The sequence below is a fragment of the Chiloscyllium plagiosum genome, unplaced genomic scaffold (assembly GCF_037043375.1).
Source record: "Chiloscyllium plagiosum isolate Xiang-an unplaced genomic scaffold, Cpla_swu_hap1 HiC_scaffold_36, whole genome shotgun sequence".
Taxonomy (NCBI): Eukaryota; Metazoa; Chordata; class Chondrichthyes; order Orectolobiformes; family Hemiscylliidae; genus Chiloscyllium; species Chiloscyllium plagiosum.
In genome coordinates, this window is record NW_028270174.1 from 32922511 (window position 1) to 32946789 (window position 24279).

Below are 24279 nucleotides of genomic sequence, written 5' to 3' on the forward strand. Positions count from 1 at the left end.
TACACTTCCTATTTGCTTAATTGTAAATTATCAAAGCAATTATTTCCAACCCATCTCACCAACATTTTATCTCATTAATCCAGTGCACATCAGTTATGTTCTATAATGATGTAATGGAGGAGAAAAGTTAAAAAGTGAGACAATGTCTGGCAAATGTATTTAGAGTCAAAGAGTCATAGAGATGTACAGCATGGAAACAGACTCTTCTGTCCAACCCGTCCATGCCGACCAGGTATCCCAACCTAATCTAGTCCCATCTGCCAGCACCTGGCCCATATCCCTCCAAACCCTTTTTATTCACATACCCATCCAGATGCAATTTAAATGTTGCAATTGTACCAGTCTCCATAAACTTCCTCTGGCAGCTCATTCCATACACGTACCACTCTCTGTGTGAAAAGGTTGCCCCTTAGGTCTCTTTCCTCTCACCCTAAACCTATGCCCTCTAGTTCTGGACTCCCCGACCCCAAAGAAAAGACTTTGTCTATTTATTCTATCCATGCCCCTCATGATTTTATAAACCTCTATAAGGTCACTCCTCAGCCTCCACGCTCTAGGGAAAACAGCCCCAGCCTGTTCAACCTCTCACTATAGCTTAAACCCTCCTAACCCTGGCAACATCCTTGTAAATCTTTTCTGAACCCTTTCAAGTTTCACAATATCTTTCCGATAGGAAGGAGACCAGAATTGCACACAATATTCCAACAGTGCCCTAATCAATGTCCCTGTACAGCCGCAACATGACCGATTCCTCTACTCAATACTCTGACCAATAAAGGAAAGCATACCAAACGCCTTCTTCACTATCCTATCTACCTGCGATTCTACTTTCAAGGAGCTATGAACCTGCACTCCAAGGTCTCTTTGCTCAGCAACACTCCCTAGGGCCTTACTATTAAGTGTATAAGTCCTGCTAATATTTGCTTTCCCAAAATGCAGCACCTCGCATTTATCTGAATTAAATCCATTTGCCACTTCTCAGCCCATTGGCCGATCTAGTCAAGATCCTGTTGTAATCAGAGGTAACCTTCTTCGCTGTCCACTACACCTCCAATTTTGGTGTCATCTGCAAACTTAGTATTATACCTCTTATGCTCACATCCAAATCATTTATATAAATGACAAAAAGTAGTGGACCCAGCACCGATCCTTGTGGCACTCCATTGATCACAGGCCTCCAGTCTGAAAAACAACCCTCTACCACCACCTTTGAGCCAGTTATATATTCAAATGGCTAGTTCTCCCTGTATTCCATGAGATCTAACCTTGCTAATCAGTCTCCCATGGGGAACCTTGTCGAACGCCTTACTGAAGTCCATTTGCATCATGTCCACTGCGCTGCCCTCATCAATTCTCTTTGTTACTTCTTCAAAAAACTCAATCAAGTTTGAAAGACATGATTTCCCACCCACAAAGACATGTTGACTATCCCTAATCAGCCCTTGCCTTTCCAAATACATGTACATCCTGTCCCTCAGACAACTTGCCCACCACCGACGTCAGGCTCACTGGTCTGTAGTTCCCTGGCTTGTCCTTACCAACTTTCTTAAATAGTGGCAACACGTTAGCCAAGTTCCAGTCTTGCGGCATCTCACTTGTGACTATCGATGGTACAAATATCTCAGTAGGAGGGCCAGTAATCACTTCCCTAGCTTCCCACAGAGTTCTAGGGTACACCTAATCAGGTCCTGGGGATATATCCACAACCAGCACTTCCTCCTCTGCATTATGGACATTTTTCAGGATGTCATCATCTATTTCCCTACATTCTCTATCTTCCATGTCCTTTTCCACAGTTAAGTACTAATGCAAAATACTTGTTTAGTATCTCCCCCATCTCCTTCATGTTATTCCTTTCAAATAACATGCAACTGATTGGAAACTAGTGTATTTCTCGACAGAGAAAAGTTCAAATGCAATTTTGATTATGTAACTAACTAAATTTTGTATATACCTTTGCCGAAAAAATGTCTCCTACGAAAATGAGAAATATAAGTTTATCACCTGTTGTATGCAAATTGGAACAATATCAAGAACCAATAATAATGTAGTAGAGATGTAAACTGTTCCTACATTAAATAGAAGCATCAAAATAGTTAATCACTACAGGAATGCAACACACATAGGTTACAAAATTATTTCAGTGCAATGCAGAATGGATTTTCATATGGCAAGTGATTTAGTGGCCCAAAAAATACAAGTTTTTTTTATTCACATTATTCTTCCATTGAATTATCTATGGCTAATATCAATATGAGGCGCTAAATACCTGTATTTCAGTCATTTATCACACACAATCTAAAACTTGCTTATCATGCTCAAAGATTTGTTAACCATTTAATGTTGACAAATGTAACAGCAATCTTTTTTTAGATTTATTTTCTTGTTTGGACATGACTTCAGCTCAAATATATCAGGACTAAACCAAGGATTATGAATAAGAAACAAGTATAAGCCACTTGACCCTTTGAGTCTGCTTATCCATTCAATAAGATCATGGCTGTGCTGTGCTGATTCTAACCTCAACTCTACATCCCTGCATATCCCAATGATCCTTTATTCCAAAAGTATTCAAGTATCTATCTACCTCTACCTTAAAAATATTTGAAGATTCTGCATCCACTACTTTATGTGGAAATGTATTCCAAACACACTCAATCCTCTGAGAATAAAAACATTGCCTCATCTGTTTTAAATGGGTGCCCCCCCCCACCCCCCATATTTTTAAACTACAACTATAGATTTTGATTTTTCCACAAGAAGAAACATTCTTTCCACAGCCACCCAGTCAAGTCTCCTCAGGATCTTCTATGTTTCAATTAAGTCGCCCCTGATTCTAATTTCCAGAGGATACAGGCCTAACTTCTCTAGACTTTCCTCACAAGGCAATAGGTAGAGGCAGAGGTGGCCCTTCCTGATGGGCTTTTACCTGAAACGTTGATTTTCCTGCTCCTCGGATGCTGCCTGACATGCTGTGCTTTTCCAGCACCACTCTAATCTTGACTTATTCCAGGCAACAGCCTAGTAAATCTTCTCTGAACAGCTTCCAAAGTTTTAACATTCCTCCGTAAGTACAGTGACTTGCATACAAGAGCTCGAGATAGTGTCTCAGCAATGCCCTTTATAACTGAAACATAACTTCCTATTCTTGTATTTAATTCCCCTCACAATAAAATATATAATTCTATTAGCTTTCTGGATTATTTACTGTACCTGCATTCTGCAATTCATGCACTGGAACACCCATGAATCTAAGCTCTGCAAACTCTCAATTTAGATTAGTGCTTTTTTTCATTATTTCTGCCAAAATGGACAATTGCACGCTTTTCCACTTTGAATTCCGTTTGCCAGACCTTTGCTTACTCACTTAACCTATTTATATCAATTTTTAGGCTCTTTATGTCCTCCTAACACCTCACTCTCCTACATAGCAGTGTGGCATCAGCAAATTTAGCTATCATACCTTCGGTCAGTCCTTGCATCCAAATCATTTGTATAAATTACAGAGAGTTGAGGTCCCAGCACTAATCCTGTGGCACATGATGTCCTGCCAGCCTGAAAGACTTATTCCTACATTATACTTCATGTTAGTCAGCCATACATGGAATAGATTGATTATCATGGAAAGAAAATAATGGAAACAGTGAATGTTATAGAGTTCATAACTTCGAGAAAAATAACAAGTAGTCATGGGAAAAGTAAGGATATATTTTACATCATGGATAAAGGGGTAAGTAATTTATCATGTGAGCATATATTTCTTTGTAGAACCTCAGCATCTACTGCATTCATCACATTGTGATGAAATGTGGCTTCAACAAAGATCTTAACTGAAAGGAAAATGGAGTAAGAAACTGGAAGTGATCAATTTTCTAAGGAAACTAAGTCTGAAACTGAGATTAGAAACTGAATTTTCGGGGGCGGGGGGGGAAGAGTTGAAAGTAATGTTGATGGATCTACATCATTCACGATGTAGTAGATATTTTAATCAACCTGTTTCAATAACACACTCCCTGGGCAGGTACAATGTAAATCTGGACTTTCTGAGCTCAGAGGTAGAGACACGGAAGTGTCCCTTAAACACTGCTTCTAGGTTATCAAGGCAATTATAAAGAGTTAGAAGGCAGTTTCTGTCACTAAAACTGAAACGTTAACTCTGATTTCTTTCCACAGATGCTACCAGAACTGCTGAGCTTTTCCAACAATTTCTGTTTTTGTTTGATTTCCAACATTCACAGTTCTGGTGTTTTAAATCAGAAGGGTTACTGGACTTGAAACTATTTGCTCTCTACAGATGTAGCCACACTTGCTGAATTTTTCCAGTAGTTTTGTTTGTTTCAGAACTCCCACATGCACAGTTCTTTGTTTTAACTTAGGAAAAGGGAACAAGTTGGCAGTCACTGTGACAATTTAATGAACTATTAATTTGCTAGAACCCATGTCCTTCACAAAACTAAAATTGCACAGAAATAATGAATACTACTTCAATATGAGATTTACAAAACATGGATGCAGAAGCTCTTAATTACTTCCAGCTAGTAAGTGGGAAGAGAGAGAGTGACTGGGATATAGAATGTGTGAAAAGATACGGCAAGCTTCCAATTTAGAATGAGACAGGCTACTCTGCAGAATGAAGACAGAAGAAAGTTTGAGAATCAGTATGGAAGCGTGTCATAATTTCAAGAAGAGACCTAATTTAAAGGAAACTAGTAATTATATAATAGACAGATGAATCAAATTTGAAGACTTAGTTAGACTTGGTTTCTCCATTCTGTGCAGGGCAATGGTCAGCAAATCTCTACTGCTAACCCTGATCCAAGACAATCACTTTCGTTTTGCTCTTCGAGGTCCTCCTTAAATTTACTACATCAGGTCTTCTTTCACCAACTTGGTCTTCCTTTTCTATCTGATCGTGCCTATTGTATTGCTATTCTGGTGAGATATGCCAGAAGGTAATAAGTATACTCTACCTGTCTCCTCTCTTTGTCACACACTCCCACAGGTATCTCTGACCAGTTCTCATGAGCACTTCATTGGTCTTACAGTCTTGCCATCTGATGCCCAGGATGTTATGCACATAATTTATTCAAAATCTCTGCTGCTGTCTTCGTTGTCTTACGAATATAGAATAACCTCGGTTATCCAAACATCAATTATTTGAATTTCAGATTATCCGAACAAGATCTCAAAGTCCCTGTACCTGCATTTTGACTGAAGTAGGAAAATTCTATTCCTCATCCATTCACTACATCATTTTGTAAATTGAACAGGAATATAGATGCAAGTATGCTTTAATAAATAATTAACTTCAAATATATACTCAAGATGTGACGTTAGAGTTAAGTCTTATACTTTTGATATAAAGGCTCTCCAACACTTATTCTCCCTGAGGATAAAGGTTTGTGACTGTGAACACACAACAACATAGGTGCAAGTCTGAGCTGTGCACTCTAAGGGCAAGATTCTCTCTCAACATTGACTGGCTCTGTTTTGCAAACCCAACGACTTTTTCCCTCAGCTCATTCGCCAGAGTTAAGTCAAAAAAATGTGCTCGCACTTTTCGTTTCAGTTGTATTTTCCTCCCGTTATCCCATGCCAACTCTTTGTTTCCAAACAAATAGTTCAGTATCTTTCAGCTGACAAGAAAACTTTGTAAAACCTTTTTTGATAAGGAAGAGCAAATTGTAGTGAGTTAACACACATGAAAATAAACAGGAGGAAAGCTCGATAGGAGAAAACATGAGGAGAACATTACTCCTCCAAAAACAAACTGATGAGAAGACGGAAACTGAAGTCACTGAAAAAATCTTCCCTCTCTCGTGTTCCCCCTATATTTTGCGCCCCTCTCTCTAAGGGCTCAATGGTCACTAAGGAGGGAGGGACAACACTTGGTTCGTCTGCACAGCGGGAAGACACCGAACAGCAAAATGCCAGCTGCTGTCGAGGACCGGGATAAAACCGAGGAAAATGTCAGTGAAAACTTTCACAGACTTCAGTCAAACTCTGGCCAACAAGTGATTTTATTTGTAAAATACCATGAATTTTTAAGCAATATCCAGTGATTGTATACATTTTATCGATTGAATGAAATTAAAAACTCTGTAAACATGCTTTTTTACCTAATTATGGTTAGTCTGGCTTCCTTTGTTTACGATCAGATCAGTTATCCGAAAAATCAGTATTCCAAACAAAATACTCCCCCCGCCATTCTCATCGGATAATTGAGTTGTTCTGTATACATGTTAAAAGAACTGCAGTTGGTATTATCATATACAGAGTCACAGCTTTTTGACAGTCTCAATGGTGTTAAATCTCCAGGCAGTGCACTGGAAGACACTGTCAATTTGCACCATTTGATGATTCTTGTATGGCTGTCAATCTCTGTATTGTCTTTCCTGTAGGTGGGCCTTCCGAGGTAGGGTGAAGTGGTCGGTGTCCTCAATGTTCTATTTCCTAATGGTGATGAGAGCCTTGTTGGAGTTTTACTCTTAGGACTGGCAGTTTTGTCTTGGAGTACACAGTTCTTCAAGATTAGAGTGGTGCTGGAAAAGCACAGCAGGTCAGGCAGCAAAGGAGCAGGAAAATCGATGTTTCGGGCAAAAGCCCTTCATCAGGAATGATGAAAGGCTTTTGCCCAATTTTCCTGCTTCTCGGATGCTGCCTGACCTGCTGTGCTTTTCCAGCACCACTCTAATCTTGACTCTGATCTCCAGCATCTGTCCTCACTTTCGCCTACACAATTCTTCAGCCTATTCAACAAGATATGACTTGTCGAGGACATCCTGGTTGACTGGAGTGGAGCACTAATCAAATCACAAAAATAATAAAAAAAATGCTTCAGTAACTGCATCAACTGGAAGAGAATAACACCCTTGTCAGCACCTGGCAAGAGCTTGAACAGAGTGAAAGCAGAAGTAGATCATACACTTCATGAAGAACAGGCAAGTTCTTGGGGTGGTAGGTCATGCTGCTAACAGACGTTTAAATTCAGGAACATCATACAGCAGAGCCTAAAGTATTAGAAGCAATTTGCTCTTAATTAGTTGATTACAAGAAAACTTTCAATAGCATCCATCAGCAGTTATTCTGATACAGCATCTCAGCAATTTAATATCTTCAAAGCCTTGCAATAAGTCCAGAGGTTGTACAGGTACCATTGAATTCTTCAGCATCATCACATGAAGACAAGTTGCATACTGCCCCATTTCCTTTCTTTTTGTTTGATTTCATTATGAAGATGGCATTGGTTGGTGCAGACTTTGAGATCCTATCTTAACACCACAGATTGACAAACTTAGATTTCAAAGATCTTGAAAATGTGAAAATCTGTAAACTTGCTCTCCTGAATAAAAAATACTAAAGAGGTCAAATAAGGAATTCAGAAAAATTTGATGCAATTTGGATTATGAGTCATACCTCAACTCAAAAATAAAGAACAAGTGGTGCATTCTCCAGTGAGATAACTTCTTTGTAATGTTTATTCAGTCTTAATATTACTTATCGCCAAGGAGAGTCAGCAGTGGTAGGTTGACTAGTTATATTGAACTCAACTGTATATAGGAACGTTGATAATTTGAATAATCTTTCACACATTCAAACAGATATATTTAAATGTAAGATTATAGAACAAGATATATAGGATTAGTTACCCAGTTAGTTGGATGGTTGGTATACAGTTCAGAGTGATATCAACAATCCAGGTTCATATCCTGAAGATGTTCAGAATAAGGGTCACTGGACTCAAAATGTTAAATTTGCTTTCTCTCCACAGATGCTACTAGACTTGTTGATTTTCTTCAGCGATGTCCATTCTGGTTTTAGTTTAATTCCTCTACTGGTTGAGGTTCTCATGAAAGCCCCACCTTGTCCCTTGCTAGAGGCATGGTGACCCTCTGGTTAAACTCACCACAAAGATCTTTAATGAGACAGCAGTCCTATGGCCGTCTGGGACTTTGTAAGCAACAAACAACATTTGTACAGTATATAAAACTAAAAATATCAACTGTAACATGTCAAACTCAAAACAGCATGTTTCACTGATTTATTTCATTGAAAAGTGCACGTGATGAATTGTAAGTTTTAAAAAAAACATTTTATTCAGGTTAGAAGAGCTACATTACTTACCACTTAATGTGGTATTACATAGATCCATTCCAGACACTGGGTTTACGATTCCTTAATATTTCTCTTTTTGCATCTTTATTGCATTCCATGAAGCACCACTGTTTTTCCAAGACCATGACAGCCTGCTTTGACATTTAAGGCCATTGAACAGAATGCACTCCACTTTAAAGCAAACTGGACATGTATCTGAGAATAAAACTGTGGATACTGGAAACCTGAAATAAAAACAGCGCTACAGAAACTCAGCAGGTCTGGCAGCATCTGTTGAGAGAGAAACAGAATTAACATTTCTAGTTCAATGTTTCAAAGAGCCAAAAGTTAAAAGTTTAATTCTGTTTCTCTCTCCATGGTCTCTACTAGACCTGAACTTTTCCAGCATTTAGTTTTTAATTTTAAAAAAGGTCATTTATTTTGGATACTAACTTTAAAGTAAATATATTAATCTCCACTGGACCGAAATAATTTCGGATGAGGTTTTCTGCCTGGAATTTGTTGACTACTGACTGAACACATTTGTCAACAGATACTAGAGTCTGGAAACGATACAAATCTGGAAGTGGAACTGACGCACCATAAATTATGGGCCTGTTGAATTTAAGAGGTGCTAGATTTTGTGAGACAGGCTCAAATTAAAATTGTTTCTGCTTATTTCTTGTTCACAAAAAGTCATTACTACATGGTTAAGAGGATAAAAAGTTAAAGCATTATCCTTTTATAGCGCCTTTAGTCATAAACAGGAAGAAAGCCTTCTGTTTCTGATGGTTGCAAGAGACCCAAGTCAAATAACTTCAGCAAATATCAACTCAGTTTCTGATTGGGTGCAAGATCCTCAAATAATGCAAAATTCTACAAGAACTTGGTGCAACAATGAGGAACTTCAGAATGGTGCAGGAGACACTTTTTTTGAAAATGAAGGCTAGATGTAAAGCGCACAGTGTTGGGTGAAGAGTACAGGGAGTTTTTCTCTGCATAGTTGGATATTGCTATTCTGTGCCTGCTCAGAGTGTTTGAAGCTGACAAATTCAAGGACAAAAAAATGGAATGAAATATTTAGTCCTTTAGTACTGTGATCGCCAGCCTTAATGAATACAAACATTCAATAAAATGGATTACTTGAGGATTCAACATTTTTTCCATGGAATTAGAATACATCCTTTCAAGTCTGTGTATCGAGTTCAATTCTGACAGCCTCACTCATGAATAAAATCCAATAACAAACTTTACAATACAAAAGACATGAGCAGTGCAGTTCAGCAGATTCACAAAAACATCCATATATTCTAAAAAGGAAAAGATTTGGATATATCTGTCACATTAAAGTCTGAAGCAATATTATCTTCTCATTGATGCAAAATCTATGTAGTACAACCATTAGATTTTCCCCACAGCGAGAAACCTGTCGCTCCATAGCTAATCGGAAATCTTCTTTCACTCCCTTTGTAATACCTCGGGTTACAGTGTGATGTCTGGAACACAAATGAAATAAGCAAATTATCCATCTGACCACACATTGCTGTCATTTGTAAATAACTTATTAATCCTTTGGCTGTACCCCATCATAAAGAAAATGCCAAGTTATTAAAATTTAACTAAATATTTGAATGTATCCATAGAAATGTCATTATTTGTGTAATATTTTAAATTCAATAAATTATTTGATCCAAATTAATTTTTCTGTAATTTTGTTTAGCCAAATTCCAAGTTTGTGACTAAAATATTTTTGTATGAGTTACAAATTGCAACCTCAAGTAGTGAGTAGTAAAGCATATTTAGAAGTATGAACATTTTTAACCAATCATACTTTCTAACTAAAGCACACCGATTTGAGCTAGTCAATTTTTTAAAGCTATGGTGCAACTTCATTGGAATGCATAACATGTAGCTGTTACTGTGATAGATGCTCATTTGCAGCACTCATTTCATAGTAACTTACAAAAAAAAGTCAGACATTTCCAAAAAAAGTACAGAAATAATCTCATGTCAAAGTCTGCATTTTGATAAATATGTAATACTAAAATGATCATTGTATGGCAATGCTTAAATCATGGATTGTGTGAACAAAAAAAGGAAAAATAAAGACATTTTAAAAATCTTTAAAACCCATGGGTTAACATGGTGACAAACACAGCACATGACGAACAGGTCGTGTGGTACCTGTCAGCTGTCTGACTGCTGGGCTGCAGTTTGAACTCTTGCGGAAGAACGCCCAGTGGAGGGCTAGAATTCCTTGAAAACAGTAAACATCAACAGTACATTCAACACTCACACATATCACCAATAACACATAACTTTTACCTATTGCCAACTGGAAGGAATTGAACAGAGTACATAACTTTCACATTCATAATCTGATACTACATGCACGAACTAGATAGGTTATTCATCAAAACATGCAACATAATCAAACACAAGACAAACGTGCTCCATTTGAACCACTGATTAGAAAGCAAAGGTGCAAGTAGAAACCGATGCTTTTACAGTAGAGAAAACGTGCGCAGGATCTCATCATAACATCTGGTTATGAGTAAGGCTCCTCCTATAGCCTCATTAGACTATGCCTCTCCAGTCACGACAGAAAGATGACTTCATCTCAAATTTCCACCAATACCCTGCAGTTGGCAATTTGCCCATCTGCTGATCTTAATATATTTAGCACATTTCACAAACAATTTGACTAATGCAGTTGGACAACTGAAAGCTTGATAGACTGCAAGACTTCACAGCCTATTTTCCTCAAGATAATGTATGCATAACTACTTTTCAAAATTCAAACTAAGGAGATGTCATAACAGGCCAAGTTTTACACACAATGGTCAAAGTGGAGCGATTACTTTGTCCAAAGAAGTCATTCAATTTTCATTCTTAACATCAAAAATTGCCAAAATACATTTAAACATGGGAAAAAGCAGCACAAGTCTGCCCCTACAACAACAGACAACAGCAAGTTGAGATATTTAATTTCAACTGCACAGTGCAGTACTACAAAACCAATAAATCTTTTATACTTCCTCTCATTCAGCCCCATTAATCTCAAAAAAAAAGTTTTTAATGCCATATTAACCAACCTACAGACCACACCTTTTTAAAGGAAACAAAACAATTTTAACTTTGAGAAATTCTCCAATATATTAAACTGTTAACCCAACAAGAGACCCTGGTCACAGTGTGGCTTGAATACAGTACATATCAGTCCAGAGTCCACGATGTCGGAGATTACATCACACTCCAGAGTCAGAGTTGTTGAGTGCAGGAGAAACAATTTTAATAGGAGAGATTGCTTCTAATTTATTTGGAACAGATTTAAAGATTGACTGGATAAACTGTAATTCAAAAGTAGGGTGCAATTAAAGGAAAGGTAGATAGCTCAGGTACAGTAAAGGAATACACTCTCACCAGATGAAATACAAGGCAAATAAGTCTAGAGCTCCCTGGCTAACAAAAATGGTAATGAGTAAAATGAAGCAGAGAAAAGGTGCAAAGATCAGATGTCAACTGGATAATTCAATTAAGAATCAAACTTTATTTAGAAGCTTCAGAAGGGAATTGAAAAAAGCAAATAAAAGCAAAGAGATTTATTAGAAGAAACAGACATAAACATAAAATAAGGGAATCCAAAAAACTTTCCACAGGCATGTAAAAATAAAAGGTTGGTACAATAAGTAGTTGGGCTGATTAGGGACCAAAAACAGGATTACAGTAATGATGACACAGGATTAAAGAATGCAAATGTTACACCCTTGTTCAAAAGGGTGCAAACAATTTCAGGCTGGTTTACCATCAGTGGTGGGTAAGGGTTTTACCAAAAATAATTCAGGACATAATTAGGGATAAAATAGGTTAATTAAGGATTGCTGGCACAGATTAATTACAGGGAAATCATGTTTAACTACCTTATTTAAGTGTTTTGAAGAGTGATAGAGGGCTGATGAGTGTAATACAATTGGTTTTCTATACACTACCTTCCAAAAGACATTTAATGAGTACTGCTCAACAGACGTGAGCAAAGTTAGAAAATTGGATGAATGACAGAAACAGACTGGTGGCTTATGGCGGGGTTTTTAAACCAGCAGGAAAGTTTATGGTGCACTTTCTCAGGGGTCAGTGATAAGATCAGACAGAATGGTGGAACAGGCAGACAAGGGGTGGATGGAATTTAATGCAGAAAAGTATGAAGTAATTAATTTGCTAAGAAAACGTGGAGAGGCAATACAACACAAAGCACTCAATTCTTAGGGGGGTGCAGGAGCAGAAGGATCTGGGATATATATGCACATTATAAGGCTTGATCAATTGGTTCATTGAGGATAAAGGATTTTCAAGGCTTTATAAAAAGGGGCATAGAGCACAAAAGCAAGATAAAAATCACACAACACCAGGTTATAGTCCAACAGGTTTAATTGGAAGTTCTAGCTTTCGGAGCGCCGCTCCTTCATCAGGTGATTGACAACCACCTGATGAAGGAGCGTCGCTCCGAAAGCTAGTGCTTTCAATTAACCTGTTGGACTACAACCTGGTGTTGTGTGATTTTTAACTTTGTACACCTCAATCCAACACCAGCATCTCCAAATCACAAAAGCAAGATAAGCATGATAAACCTGTACAACACAGAGTTTTAGCCTCAATACAAGTGTCACACTAAATCTAAGTACTGCATTGATTTCTGGGTACTATATTTAGTAAGTGGCTGGATCCAGAATGTACTACCTGAGTGCAGTGGAGGTAGATTCAATGGTGGCATTAAAAGAGAATTAGACAATTATTTCAAAATGAAACATTTGCAGGGCCATAGTGAAAATGGCCCTAAGTGAACTGCTATTGCTGAGAGCTAGCATGGAGAACTAGTATGTTGGGCCGAATAACCTTCCCATATGCTGTCACCATTGTATGATTAGATGTCAATAATGCCAATGCTAGATCCATATTTGAGTCATCTACTAGAATCCCATTTACCTTTTCTTACCCCAAGAGTTTAGAAAATAATCACTTTGGGGTAAATGATTACATTTGCAGTAGCTTAATTTAGATATAGGGCCTGATTTTCCAATTTTCTTTTAAGTGGTGAGAGGTTAATTATTTATTTTTCCTCTTCTCACTGAATGGGGCTTGCAGGTACAAGGGATCTACCTCTCACTCCTTTATGGGGGACTTTCATAGGCGAGCCGTTGCCACATCTGTGTTGCTTGTTTGGCGCATTGAATGCTTCCTCCGAATTTAGTAGGCAGCTAATTGGAGAACTGGCAGGATGGCACCTTAACTGATGGCAAGTTCAGGAATTCATCCAATGACCTTTGCTTCCAACATTTAATTGCAAAGCTGATGAGAAAGATAGAGTTTCTGTCCAGGGCCATTTGTCCAGGAAGGGGGAAAGTAGAGATTCAATTATGAAAAGTGAAGAATTGAAAAAAAACTTGAAAATTAAGTTTACATAAAAATGTCTGTCTTATAAGGAGTTTAAAATCTTCCTTCAACTTTATTCTGTCCCATACAGGTTTCAAATCTTCCTGTTAGTAGGATGGAAAACACTTTCCAATTGATCCAACTACAGCTCCAGGATTACTTTGCCAGTCAAAAATCTGAATACATCACATTTGTTTGGAAAATATGGATAAATTCAATTCAAAATCCAATACTATTTGGGTTTGTTCAGGCTAGCTACTTGAACTGTACAGATGTAAAAATGAAACAGTAGGTTAGTACAACTGGTTTCAATACAAAAGCAATTTTATTGAAAATTTCCCTCACCCCACACTATTCCTCAAGCTACCTATTGACTAAAACAATCTCAACAGGGAAGTTCTTACTGAAAATGTTCTTTACCTCTGAAATTCTCAAAAGAAAAAAAAATTTAGTGATCAAGAAGAAAATGCACCTTACCTGCAATTCCAAAGCTTCATGGTTCCAGGAATTTATATTTACACATACATGGATGTGTACAAGGACAGATTTATTGTACCATACCCTATGGTACTTAAACAGAGTTCTAACTCCGAGTCCAATGTCAGCAACTTAGCCGGTGGGACAATTAGGAGAAACAATATCAAGGGGTCAGGAATTTTTTTTTTGCCATTTGTTAGCCTCTCCTACTTTCAAACTGTGCATATCGTACTGAAACACAGGAGTGCTAATTACTGCTCAGTACTCAAATGTTAGTTTTTAACAGACGCTGTTCACCAACATGGAATATCACAATCAAATCTAATTTATTGGGAAAATTTCTGGACCGTGATGAGAAGTGTCAATCTTGGTCAACTGCCACCTTCTCTAATTCAGGTACATTGTGGCAAACCATCAATACAAACCCTGGATTTTACCCGAATGAAAAAGATAAATCACTGTATGAACTCAATAAATCATACAAAATTTCTACAGCTTTTAAAACTGATGAAAAACAACTTAAGATAAAGAAGACACCTATAAACTTTTACATGTTTTATGGACATGCAAAATCAAAAGCTTAAAAGTTTAAAAATGTAAATTATTCACTAATTTCACAAGATAGTTAAACTTTTCTGGTCGCCTTCTCAAAGGTTTAACACGTTCTGTTTTCCTTTTGAAAAGTAGGTGGCACAGCGGTTCAGTGGTTAGCACTGCTGCCTCACAGCACCATGGACCAGGGTTCGATTCCAGCCTCGGACAACTGTCCGCGTGGAGTTTGCACATTCTCCCTGTGTCTGCGTGGGTTTACTGCGAGTGCTCCGGTTTCTTCCCATAATCCAAAGATTTGCAGTTTAGGTGAACTGACCTACGAAATTGCCCATAGTGTTCAGGGATGTATAGGTTACGTGCATTAGTCAGGGGTAAATGTAGAGTAATGGGTCTGGGTGGGATACTCTTTAGAGGGTTGGTGTGAACATGTTGGGCCAAAGGGCCTGTTTCCAAACTGTAGGGATTCTAATTCTTCCAAGTCTTTTTTCCCTTAAAAAAAGTAACATAAATTCTTGTCATGTGCTGCAACAAACCAAGGAGCAAAATTAGTTTCTCAAGTAACGAAGGAAATTCCAACATGAATCAGAGCACACCAGTTACTGTCTCTCCAACTCAGTACTTACTTAATTAGAAGACCTTGATTTGGTAACAATTCGAGATGAATTTTACCACCTTCTGCAGTTCGGAGATAAGCAAATTCTTCCAACATGTCAATATCAACAGATGTGGTTAAGGACAAATTGTGTACTGTCGTCATTTTAGTGTGCTATTAGCTAGTTTGTATAAATTTACTACATATGCAAGATGTATTCTTCTACTAGTAACTTCAGAGCATAGTTATAATGCAATGGTCTCTCAGCTGGTTAATTTATTTGAATGCAAGAATACCATAACTAACATACCACTTGAAAAGCACTAAAAAAGTTCATTACATTGTTTTTTATTTACAACATTGAAAGAAACAAACAAAGTGTTTGTGTTCCACACAAATCTCCTCTGATTTCATTTATCGCTCCTCTTAGTCTTACAGTTTAATTTTTGTGTTCCCTTTTTGTTCATGTACTCTAATTGGTAGAAGTCATATCCAGATTACAAAATGTTACTTCAGGATTTAGATATTTCCTGGTTAAAGTGCATTATAATAACATACTTATTTTATCTCTCAGCCTCACAGTAGTGAACTTAGACAAACAGTGGAGTTTGCACATTCTCCCTGTGTCTGCGTGGGTTTCCTCCAGGTGCTCTGGTGTCCTCCCACAATCCAAAGACATGCAGTTAGGTGAATTGCCCATGCTAAATTGCCCAGTGTTCAGGGATGTATAGGTTAGGTGCATGAGTTAGGGGTAAACGTAGGGGAATGGGTTTGGTTGGGATACTCTTCAGAGGGTCGGTGAAGACCTGTTGGGCCGAAGGGCCTGTTTCCACACAGTAGGGATTCTAAAAAGAAAAGCACTGCCCCCATCTGGCATGAATGAAATTATAAATATCAATAATCATGTTCAAAATAAGTTAAATTAATGCATAAAAGAAGGTTTTCAACTCAAAAACTACAGATCATGAACATAACTAACCTTCCTTACATGCAAGGTGTGGGCGAGCAAGGGAGAGAGAGAGAGAGAGAGAGAGAGAGAGAGAGAGAGAGAGAGAGAGAGAGAGAGAGAGAGAGAGAGCGAGCGCGCAGGCAATCAAGGTAGAGTCAGCATGCGCGGGCAAGCAAGAGGGAGGGGGGGAGAGAGAGGGAGGGGGGGAGAGAGAGAGAGCGCGAGCGCGGGTGCAGGCAAGGGAGAGTCAGCAGGTGCGGGCAAGCAAGGGAGAGACAGCGGGTGGAGGTGAGCAAGGGGGAGAGGGAGAGAGAGCGAGAGCGCACGAGAGAGTGCACACATGCGCGCACGTGTGGGCGAGCAAGGAAGAGAAAGAGAGAGAGGGTGCACGCGAGCAAGGGAGAGAGAGAGAGTGCGGGCGTGGGCGAGAAAGGGCATGTGCAGAAGAGCAAGAGATAAAGCAAGTGAGAGAGCAAGCGCAGGCGAGCAAGGGAGAGAGTGGGCACAAGCGAGAAAGAGAGTCAGCGGGCACGAGCAAGCAAGAGAGAGAGAGCGTGCGCGGGCAAGCAAGGGAGAGAGAGAGCAGGCGCAGGCGAGCAAGGGAGAGAGAGAGCAGGCGCAGGCGAGCAAGGGAGAGACAGGGCACATGCGGAAGAGCAAGAGATAAAGCGAGTGAGTGAGCAGGCGAGCAAGGGAGAGAGTGGGCACGAGCGAGCGAGAAAGAGAGAGCGGGCGTGGGTGAGCAAGGGGGGGGAGAGAGAGTACGGGCGTAGGCGAGCAAGGGGGAGAGCGGGCACGAACGAGCAACAGAGAGCGCGGGCACAAGCAAGCAAGGGAGAGAGCGGGCGCAGGCGAGCAAGGGAGAGAGGGCGCGGGCGAGCAAGGGAGAGAGGGCACGGGCGAGCAAGGGAGAGAGGGCGCGGGCGAGCAAGGGAGAGAGGGCGCGGGCGAGCAAGGGAGAGAGAGAGAGAGCGGGCGTGGGCACAGGCGATCAAGGGAGAGTCAGCAGATGCAGGCAAGCAAGGGGTAGAGAGAGAGCGGGCGCAAGCGAGCAAGGGAGAGAGAGAGAGAGAGCGGACACAGGCAAGCAAGGGAGAGTCAGCGGGCGCGGGCAAGGGGGAGAGAGAGAGAGAGTGAGCGCGGGCGAGCAAGGGAGAGAGAGAGAGAAAGAGCGCAGGCGAGCAAGAGAGAGAGAGAGAGTGGGTGTGGGCAAGCAAGGGGGAGAGAGAGCGAGCGGGCACAGGCTGTCAAAGGAGTGTCAGCGTGCATGGGCAAGCAAGGGAGAGAGAGGGAGAGGGAGAGAGAGAAAGGGAACGCGCATGGGCATAGGCGATCAAGGGAGAGTCAGCATGCATGGGCAAGCAAGAGGGAGAGAGAGCGCGCGCGTGGGCACAGGCGATCAAGCGAGAGTCAGCGTGCGCGGGCAAGCAAGAGGGAGAGAGAGCGCGCGCGTGGGCACAGGCGATCAAACGAGAGTCAGCGTGCGCGAGCAAGCAAGAGGGAGAGAGAGAGCGCGGGCGCAGGCAAGGGAGAGTCAACGGGTGCGGGCAAGCAAGGGGGAGAGAGAGAGAGCGGGTACAGGCGAGCAAGGGAGAGAGAGAGAGAGAGAGCGGGCACAACCAGCAAGGGAGAGTCAGTGGGCGCGGACAAGCAAGGGGGAGAGAGAGAGTGCGGGCGTAGGCGAGCAAGCGGGAGAGAGCGGGCACGAGCGAGCAACAGAGAGCGCGGGCACAAGCAAGAGAGAGAGCAGGCACGAGCAAGCAAGAGAGTCAGCGGGCACGGGCGAGCAAGGGAGAGAGAGAGAGAGCGTGTGTGCGGGCGAGCAAGGGAGAGAGAGAGAGAGCGGGTGCAGGCGAGCAAGGGAGAGAGAGCGCGGGTGCGGGCGAGCAAGGGAGAGAGAGAGAGAGTGCGGGCATGGGCGAGAAAGGGCATGTGCGGAAGAGCAAGAGATAAAGCGAGTGTGAGAGCAGGCGCAGGCGAGCAAGGGAGAGAGTGGGCACAAGCGAGAAAGAGAGTCAGCGGGCACGAGCAAGCAAGAGAGAGAGAGAGCGGGCGCGGGCAAGCAAGGGAGAGAGAGAGAGCAGGCACAGGCGAGCATGGGAAAGAGAGAGCAGGTGCAGGCGAGCAAGGGAGAGAGAGAGCAGACGCAGGCAAGCAAGGGAGAGAGAGAGCAGGCGCAGGCGAGCAAGGGAGAGACAGGGCACATGCGGAAGAGCAAGAGATAAAGCGAGTGAGTGAGCAGGCGAGCAAGGGAGAGAGTGGGCATGAGCGAGAAAGAGAGCAGGCGAGCAAGAGAGAGCGGGCGTGGGTGAGCAAGGGGGGGGGGAGAAGAGAGAGTACGGGCGTAGGCGAGCAAGGGGGAGAGAGCGGGCACGAACGAGCAACAGAGAGCGCGGGCACGAGCAAGCAAGAGAGAGCAGGCACAAGCAAGCAAGGGAGAAAGAGCGGGCGCGGGCGAGCAAGGGAGAGAGGGCGCGGGCGAGCAAGGAAGAGACAGAGAGAGAGAGAGAGAGAGAGAGAGCGGGCGTGGGCCCAGGCGATCAAGGGAGAGTCAGCAGATGCGGGCAAGCAAGGGGTAGAGAGAGCGCGGGCGCAAGCGAGCAAGGGAGAGAGAGAGAGCGGACACAGGCAAGCAAGGGAGAGAGAGAGAGAAAGTGCGCAGGCGAGCAAGGGAGAGAGAGAGAGAGTGGGTGTGGGCAAGCAAGGGGGAGAGAGAGCGAGCGGGCACAGGCTGTCAAGGGAGTGTCAGCGTGCGCGGGCAAGCAAGGGAGAGAGAGGGAGAGGGAGAGAGAGAGAAAGGGAACCCGCGTGGGCATAGGCGATCAAGGGAGAGTCAGCGTGCGCGAGCAAGCAAGAGGGAGAGAGAGCGCGTGCGTGGGCACAGGCGATCAAGCGAGAGTCAGCGTGCGCGGGCAAGCAAGAGGGAGAGAGAGAGAGAGATCGCGGGCACAGGCAAGGGAGAGTCAACGGGTGCGGGCAAGCAAGGGGGAGAGAGAGAGCGGGTGCAGGCGAGCAAGGGAGAGAGAGAGAGAGAGCGGGCACAACCAGCAAGGGAGAGTCAGTGGGCGCGGACAAGCAAGGGGGAGAGAGAGAGCGCGGGCGTAGACGAGCAAGCGGGAGAGAGCGGGCACGAGCGAGCAACAGAGAGCGCTGGCACAAGCAAGAGAGAGAGCAGGCACGAGCAAGCAAGAGAGTCAGCGGGCTCGGGCAAGCAAGGGAGAGAGAGAGAGAGAGAGAGAGAGCGTGTGTGCGGGCGAGCAAGGGAGAGAGACAGAGAGTTGGTGCAGGCGAGCAAGGGAGAGAGAGAGAGCGGGTGCGGGTGAGCAAGGGAGAGAGAGAGAGCGGGTGCGGGCGAGCAAGGGAGAGAGAGAGAGAGAGAGAGAGAGAGAGAGCGGGTGCGGGCAAGCAAGGGAGAGAGAGAGCGCACGCGTGGGCACAGGCGATCAAGCGAGAGTCAGCGTGCGCGGGCAAGCAAGAGGGAGAGAGAGAGAGAGAGAGAGAGAGAGAGAGAGAGAGAGAGAGAGAGAGAGAGAGAGAGAGAGAGAGAGAGAGAGAGAGAGAGATCGCAGGGGAGAGTCAACGGGTGCGGGCAAGCAAGGGGGAGAGAGAGAGCGGGTGCAGGCGAGCAAGGGAGAGAGAGAGAAAGCGGGCACAACCAGCAAGGGAGAGTCAGTGGGCGCGGACAAGCAAGGGGGAGAGAGAGAGAGTGCGGGCGTAGGCGAGCAAGCGGGAGAGAGCGGGCACGAGCGAGCAACAGAGAGCGCGGGCACAAGCAAGAGAGAGAGCAGGCACGAGCAAGCAAGAGAGTCAGCGGGCACGGGCGAGCAAGGGAGAGAGAGAGAGAGAGCAGGTGCGGGCGAGCAAGGGAGAGAGAGAGAGCGGGTGCGGGCGAGCAAGGGGGAGAGAGAGCGAGAGAGAGAGAGAGCGGGTGCGGGCAAGCAAGGGAGAGAGAGAGAGAGAGAGGGCAGGTGCGGGCGAGCAAGGGAGAGAGAGAGAGCGAGCGGGTGCGGGCGAGCAAGGGAGAGAGAGAGAGCGAGTGCGGGCAGTAAGGGAGAGAGAGAGAGAGAGCGAGAGAGCGAGAGCGCGAGAGAGAGAGAGAGAGAGAGAGAGAGAGAGAGAGAGAGAGAGAGAGAGAGAGAGAGAGAGCGAGCGAGCGAGCGTAGGTGCGGGCGAGCAAGGGAGAGAGAGAGAGAGAGCGGGTGCAGGCGAGCAAGGAAGAGAGAGAGCGGGTGCGGGCGAGCAAGGGAGAGAGAGAGCGGGTGCGGGCGAGAGAGCGGGTGCAGGCGAGCAAGGGAGAGAGAGAGAGAGAGAGAGAGAGAGAGAGAGAGTGGGTGCGGGCGAGCAAGGGAGAGAGAGCAGGCACAGGTGAGCAAGGGAGAGACAGGGCACGTGCGGAAGAGCAAGAGATAAAGCAAGTGAGTGAGCAGGCGCAGGCGAGGAAGGGAGAGAGTGGGCACGAGCGGGCAAGAGAGAGAAAGAGAGCGGGCGAGCAAGAGAGCGGGCACGGGTGAGCAAGGGCACGAACGAGCAACAGAGAGTGCGGGCACGAGCAAGCAAGGGAGAGAGGGTGTGGGCAAGCAAGGGGGAGAGAGAGAGAGAGAGAGAGTGGGCGCAGGTGAGCAAGGGGAAGAGAGAGAGGGAGAGGGAGAGGGAGAGAGAAGAGAGAGCAAGGGAGAGAGAGCAAGCGGGAGCGGGCAAGCGAGGGAGAGAGAGAGTGGACATAGGCGAGCAAGGGAGAGAGGGAGTGGGCACGGGCAAGCAAGGGAGAGAGGAAGGGAGAGAGTGGGCGTGGGTAAGCCAGGAGGGAGAGAGAGAGAGAGAGAGAGAGAGAATGGGCACAGGTGAACAAGGAGGGGGGCAGAGAGAGAGATAGCACGCGAGAGGGAGAGAGAGGAGGCACGAGTGAGCAAGAGAGTCAGCAGGCACGAGCGAGCAAGGGAGAGAGAGAGAGAGCAGGCGCAGGCAAGGGAGAGAGACCGGGCGAGCAAGGGAGAGAGAGCACGCGGGCGCAGGCGAGCAAGGGTGAGAGGGAGCGGGTGCGGGTGAGCAAGGGAGAGAGAGCACCCGGGCGCAGGCGAGCAAGGGTGAGAGGGAGCGGGTGCGGGTGAGCAAGGGGGAGAGAGAGAGAGAGCGTGGGCGAGCAAGGGAGAGAGAGAGACAGCGGGCGCAGGCGCGTGCAAGGGAGAGAGAGAGTGGGCGCGGGCGAGCAAGGGAGAGAGAGAGTGGGCGTGGTTGAGCAAGGGAGAGAGAGAGCGAGCGCAGGCGAGCAAGGGAGAGAGAGAGCTCGCGGGGTGCAGGCGAGGGCAAGGGAGAGAGCGAGCGTGGGCGAGCAAGGGAGAGAGAGAGCGGGCGCAGGCGCGGGCAAGAGCGAGCAAGGAGAGAGTGAGCGCGGGTGCAGGCGCGCAAGGGAGAGAGAGCGGGCGCAATCGAGCAAGGGAGAGAGAGCAGGCACGGGCGAGCAAGGGTGTCAGCAGGCGCGGGCGAGCAAGGGAGAGAGAGCGAGAACACGGGCGAGCAAGGGACAGAGAGAGGAGAGAGAGAGAGAGAGAGAGAGAGAGAGAGAGAGAGAGAGAGAGAAAGAAAGAGAGCGCGGGCACGGGCGAGCAAGGGAGAGAGAGGGGTGGCACGTACGAGCAAGGGAGAGAGCGTGCGTGGGCGAGCAAGGGAGAGAGAGAGCGGGCGCAGGCGAGCAAGGGAGAGAGAGAGCGGGCGCAGGCGAGCAAGGGAGAGAGAGAGAGCGGGCGCAGGCGAGCAAGGGAGAGAGAGAGCGGGCGCAGGCGAGCAAGGGAGAGAGAGAGAGCGGGCGCAGGCGAGCAAGGGAGAGAGAGAGCGGGCGCAGGCGAGCACGGGAGAGAGAGAGCGGGCGTAGGGAGCGGGCATGGACATGCAAGGGAGCGTCAGCGGGCGCGGTACAAGCAAGGGAGAGAGAGCGGGCGCAGGTGAGCAAGGGAGAGAGAGAGGAGAGAGAGGGCACAGGTGAGCAAGGGAGAGTCAGCGGACGTGGGCGAGCAAGGGAGAGAGGGAGATAAAACGCACGGGCAAGCAAAACAGAGAGCGCGTGTGGGCAAGCAAGATGGAGAGACAGAACGCAAGGCAAGACAGACAGAAAGCGCATATGCCTGGGTGAGCAAGACAGCGAGAGAGAGCACACGCAGATGAGCAAAACAGAGACAGAGCACACAGGTGAGCAAGGGAGAGAGAGAGAGACACAGAGAGAGGGTGCAAGCGGGCAAGCCAGAGAGAGAGAGCGCACGGGCGAGCAAGACAGATAGAGAGAGAGCACATGCGCGGGTGAGCAAGACAGACAGCAAGAGTGCGAGCGAGAGAGAGAGAGCGCGCGCACCTCACGTGAGCGAGACTGAGAGAGCACCTCACCCAAGAAAAACAGTGAGGGTACACGGGCAAGCGAAAGCAAAAGAGAGAGAGCACGTGCAGGCAAGCGGGTGAACAAGAGGGAGAGAGTGCATGTGAGCAAGACAGAGAGAGAGTGCGCATTCAAGCAAGACAGATACAGAGCGCGCGCATGATCAAGAGAGGCAGCGCCTCACGCAAGCAAGACAGAAAGAGAACATGCGTGGGCGAGCAAGACAGAGATAGGGCGCACATGCAGACTAGCAAGAGTGAAAGAGAGAGAGAGAGCACGTGAGCAAGCGAGAGAGAGCACGAGACCAGCAGAGGCAAGCAAGAGAGAGAGCACGTGCTCGAGAATGCGTACATGCGAGTGAGAGCAAAGGAGAGAGCACGTGCAGGCAAGCAGGAGACAGCGTGCGGCGGGGGCGAACAAGAGACAGCGTACGTGAGCAAGACAGAGTGCGCACTCAAGCAAGACAGATACAGAGCGCATGTACGATCGAGAGACAGTGCCTCACGTAAGCAAGACAGAAAGAGAACATGTGTGGGCAAGCAAGACAGAGAGAAAGGGTGCACGATGGTGAGCAAGACAGAGAGAGTGCATGCGTGGGCGACCATGACACAGACAGGGTGCGCGCAGACAAACAAGATAGAGGGAAGAGGGTGCACAAGGGCGAGCAAGACAGAGAGAGAGAGAGAGAGAGAGAGAGAGCGCGCGTGCATGTGGGGGAGCAAGAAAGAGCTAGCGAGCAAGCACATGTGGGCAAGCAAGAGACAGACAGTGCAAAAGAGTGAGCTCGCACGGGCGAGCGAGAACAAGAGAGGGCACACATGCGGGCGAGCAAGGCAGAGACTGAGCGTGCGCGAGCAAGACACAGAGCGCACCTCCCACAAGCAAGACTCAGAGTGCGTGTGCGCAGGCGAGCAAGTGAGGGCGCACAAGGGACAGAGCACGCGCTCTCTGGTAAGACAAAAAAAAAAGAGAGAGAAAGACAGAGAGAGAGGTCAGATCGCTTTGAAGTGTCATGAGGAGATAGCCTGGTATGCCTAATGCTTTACAGCCCAAGTGCCACATACAAAAAAATGCACGTGAGAATAAAGAAATGACAGTAATGTCATCAGCCAGGTGTGGTTAAAGTATAACCTCAGTGTCTAGACTAAGAGACACCAATAGAAGACTCTGGTCTTTAGAAGCTGACTCCATACCATGACCTCTGTGTCAAACTCAGATCAAGAAAGGCAATTAATAAACAAGCAGTTTAGAATTTTCTGGAATATTAACTGAAAGGTTTTAAAAGGATACTTGTGACATAGTTGAAGAAGTTTTCATACTGAAACGATCCTTGTTGACAAATTTTATCAACTGCTTTCAGAAAGAGGTTTTCTCCACGAGGCCAGTCCAGTTGAAGTAGTACAATCACATGACCTAAAGCCAGATCATCTCGTATATCTGTAAAGGCTCGCAACTGTATAAAACACAGGTATTGGTTAATTCCTCCTGATGGAATTAAGAAATGGCAAAACTGCTTCTCAGGAGTCTTGCTTTATAGCATTTTGTCAAATACTGAAAAAGCTTGAATGTTGATTCATGGAGACAATGAATTAGGGCACAAATGTGGATAAACAATCCAAAAACACAAACATTGACCCCAAATAACTCATTGATCAGTGTAACCCCTAATCTGACATGTGTACTTATTGCTGTTTGGTATTACTTATGAATAACGGGATCTTGATCAGATGGGCCAATGTGCTGAGGAGTGGGCGGATAGAGTTTAATTTAGATAAATGTGAGCTGCTGCATTGTGGAAAGGCAAATCAGAGCAGGACTTATACA

General features: G+C 45.2%; 1 protein-coding gene across 3 annotated transcripts in view; it reads right to left on the reverse strand.

The window, feature by feature from the left end:
- Window positions 1-6664: 6664 nt before the first annotated feature.
- ints10 (integrator complex subunit 10) overlaps window positions 6665-24279 on the reverse strand; it is a 70255-nt gene continuing 52640 nt past the window's right edge. The window contains exons 15-19 of one of the 3 annotated variants that reach the window (XR_015753330.1): window positions 23746-23908; window positions 15174-15267; window positions 10279-10350; window positions 8125-9590; window positions 6665-6803 (exon numbers count right to left, since the gene is read on the reverse strand). Coding sequence is in view for 2 of the 3 variants with exons in the window: in XM_087980079.1 (XP_087836205.1) it covers window positions 9434-9590; window positions 10279-10350; window positions 15174-15267; window positions 23746-23908 (486 nt within the window). In the remaining variant the exon portion in view is untranslated. Of the gene's footprint in view, window positions 6804-8027; window positions 9591-10278; window positions 10351-15173; window positions 15268-23745; window positions 23909-24279 lie in introns of those variants that run through there. The other 2 variants (XM_087980079.1, XM_087980080.1) reach the window with 2 other exon arrangements.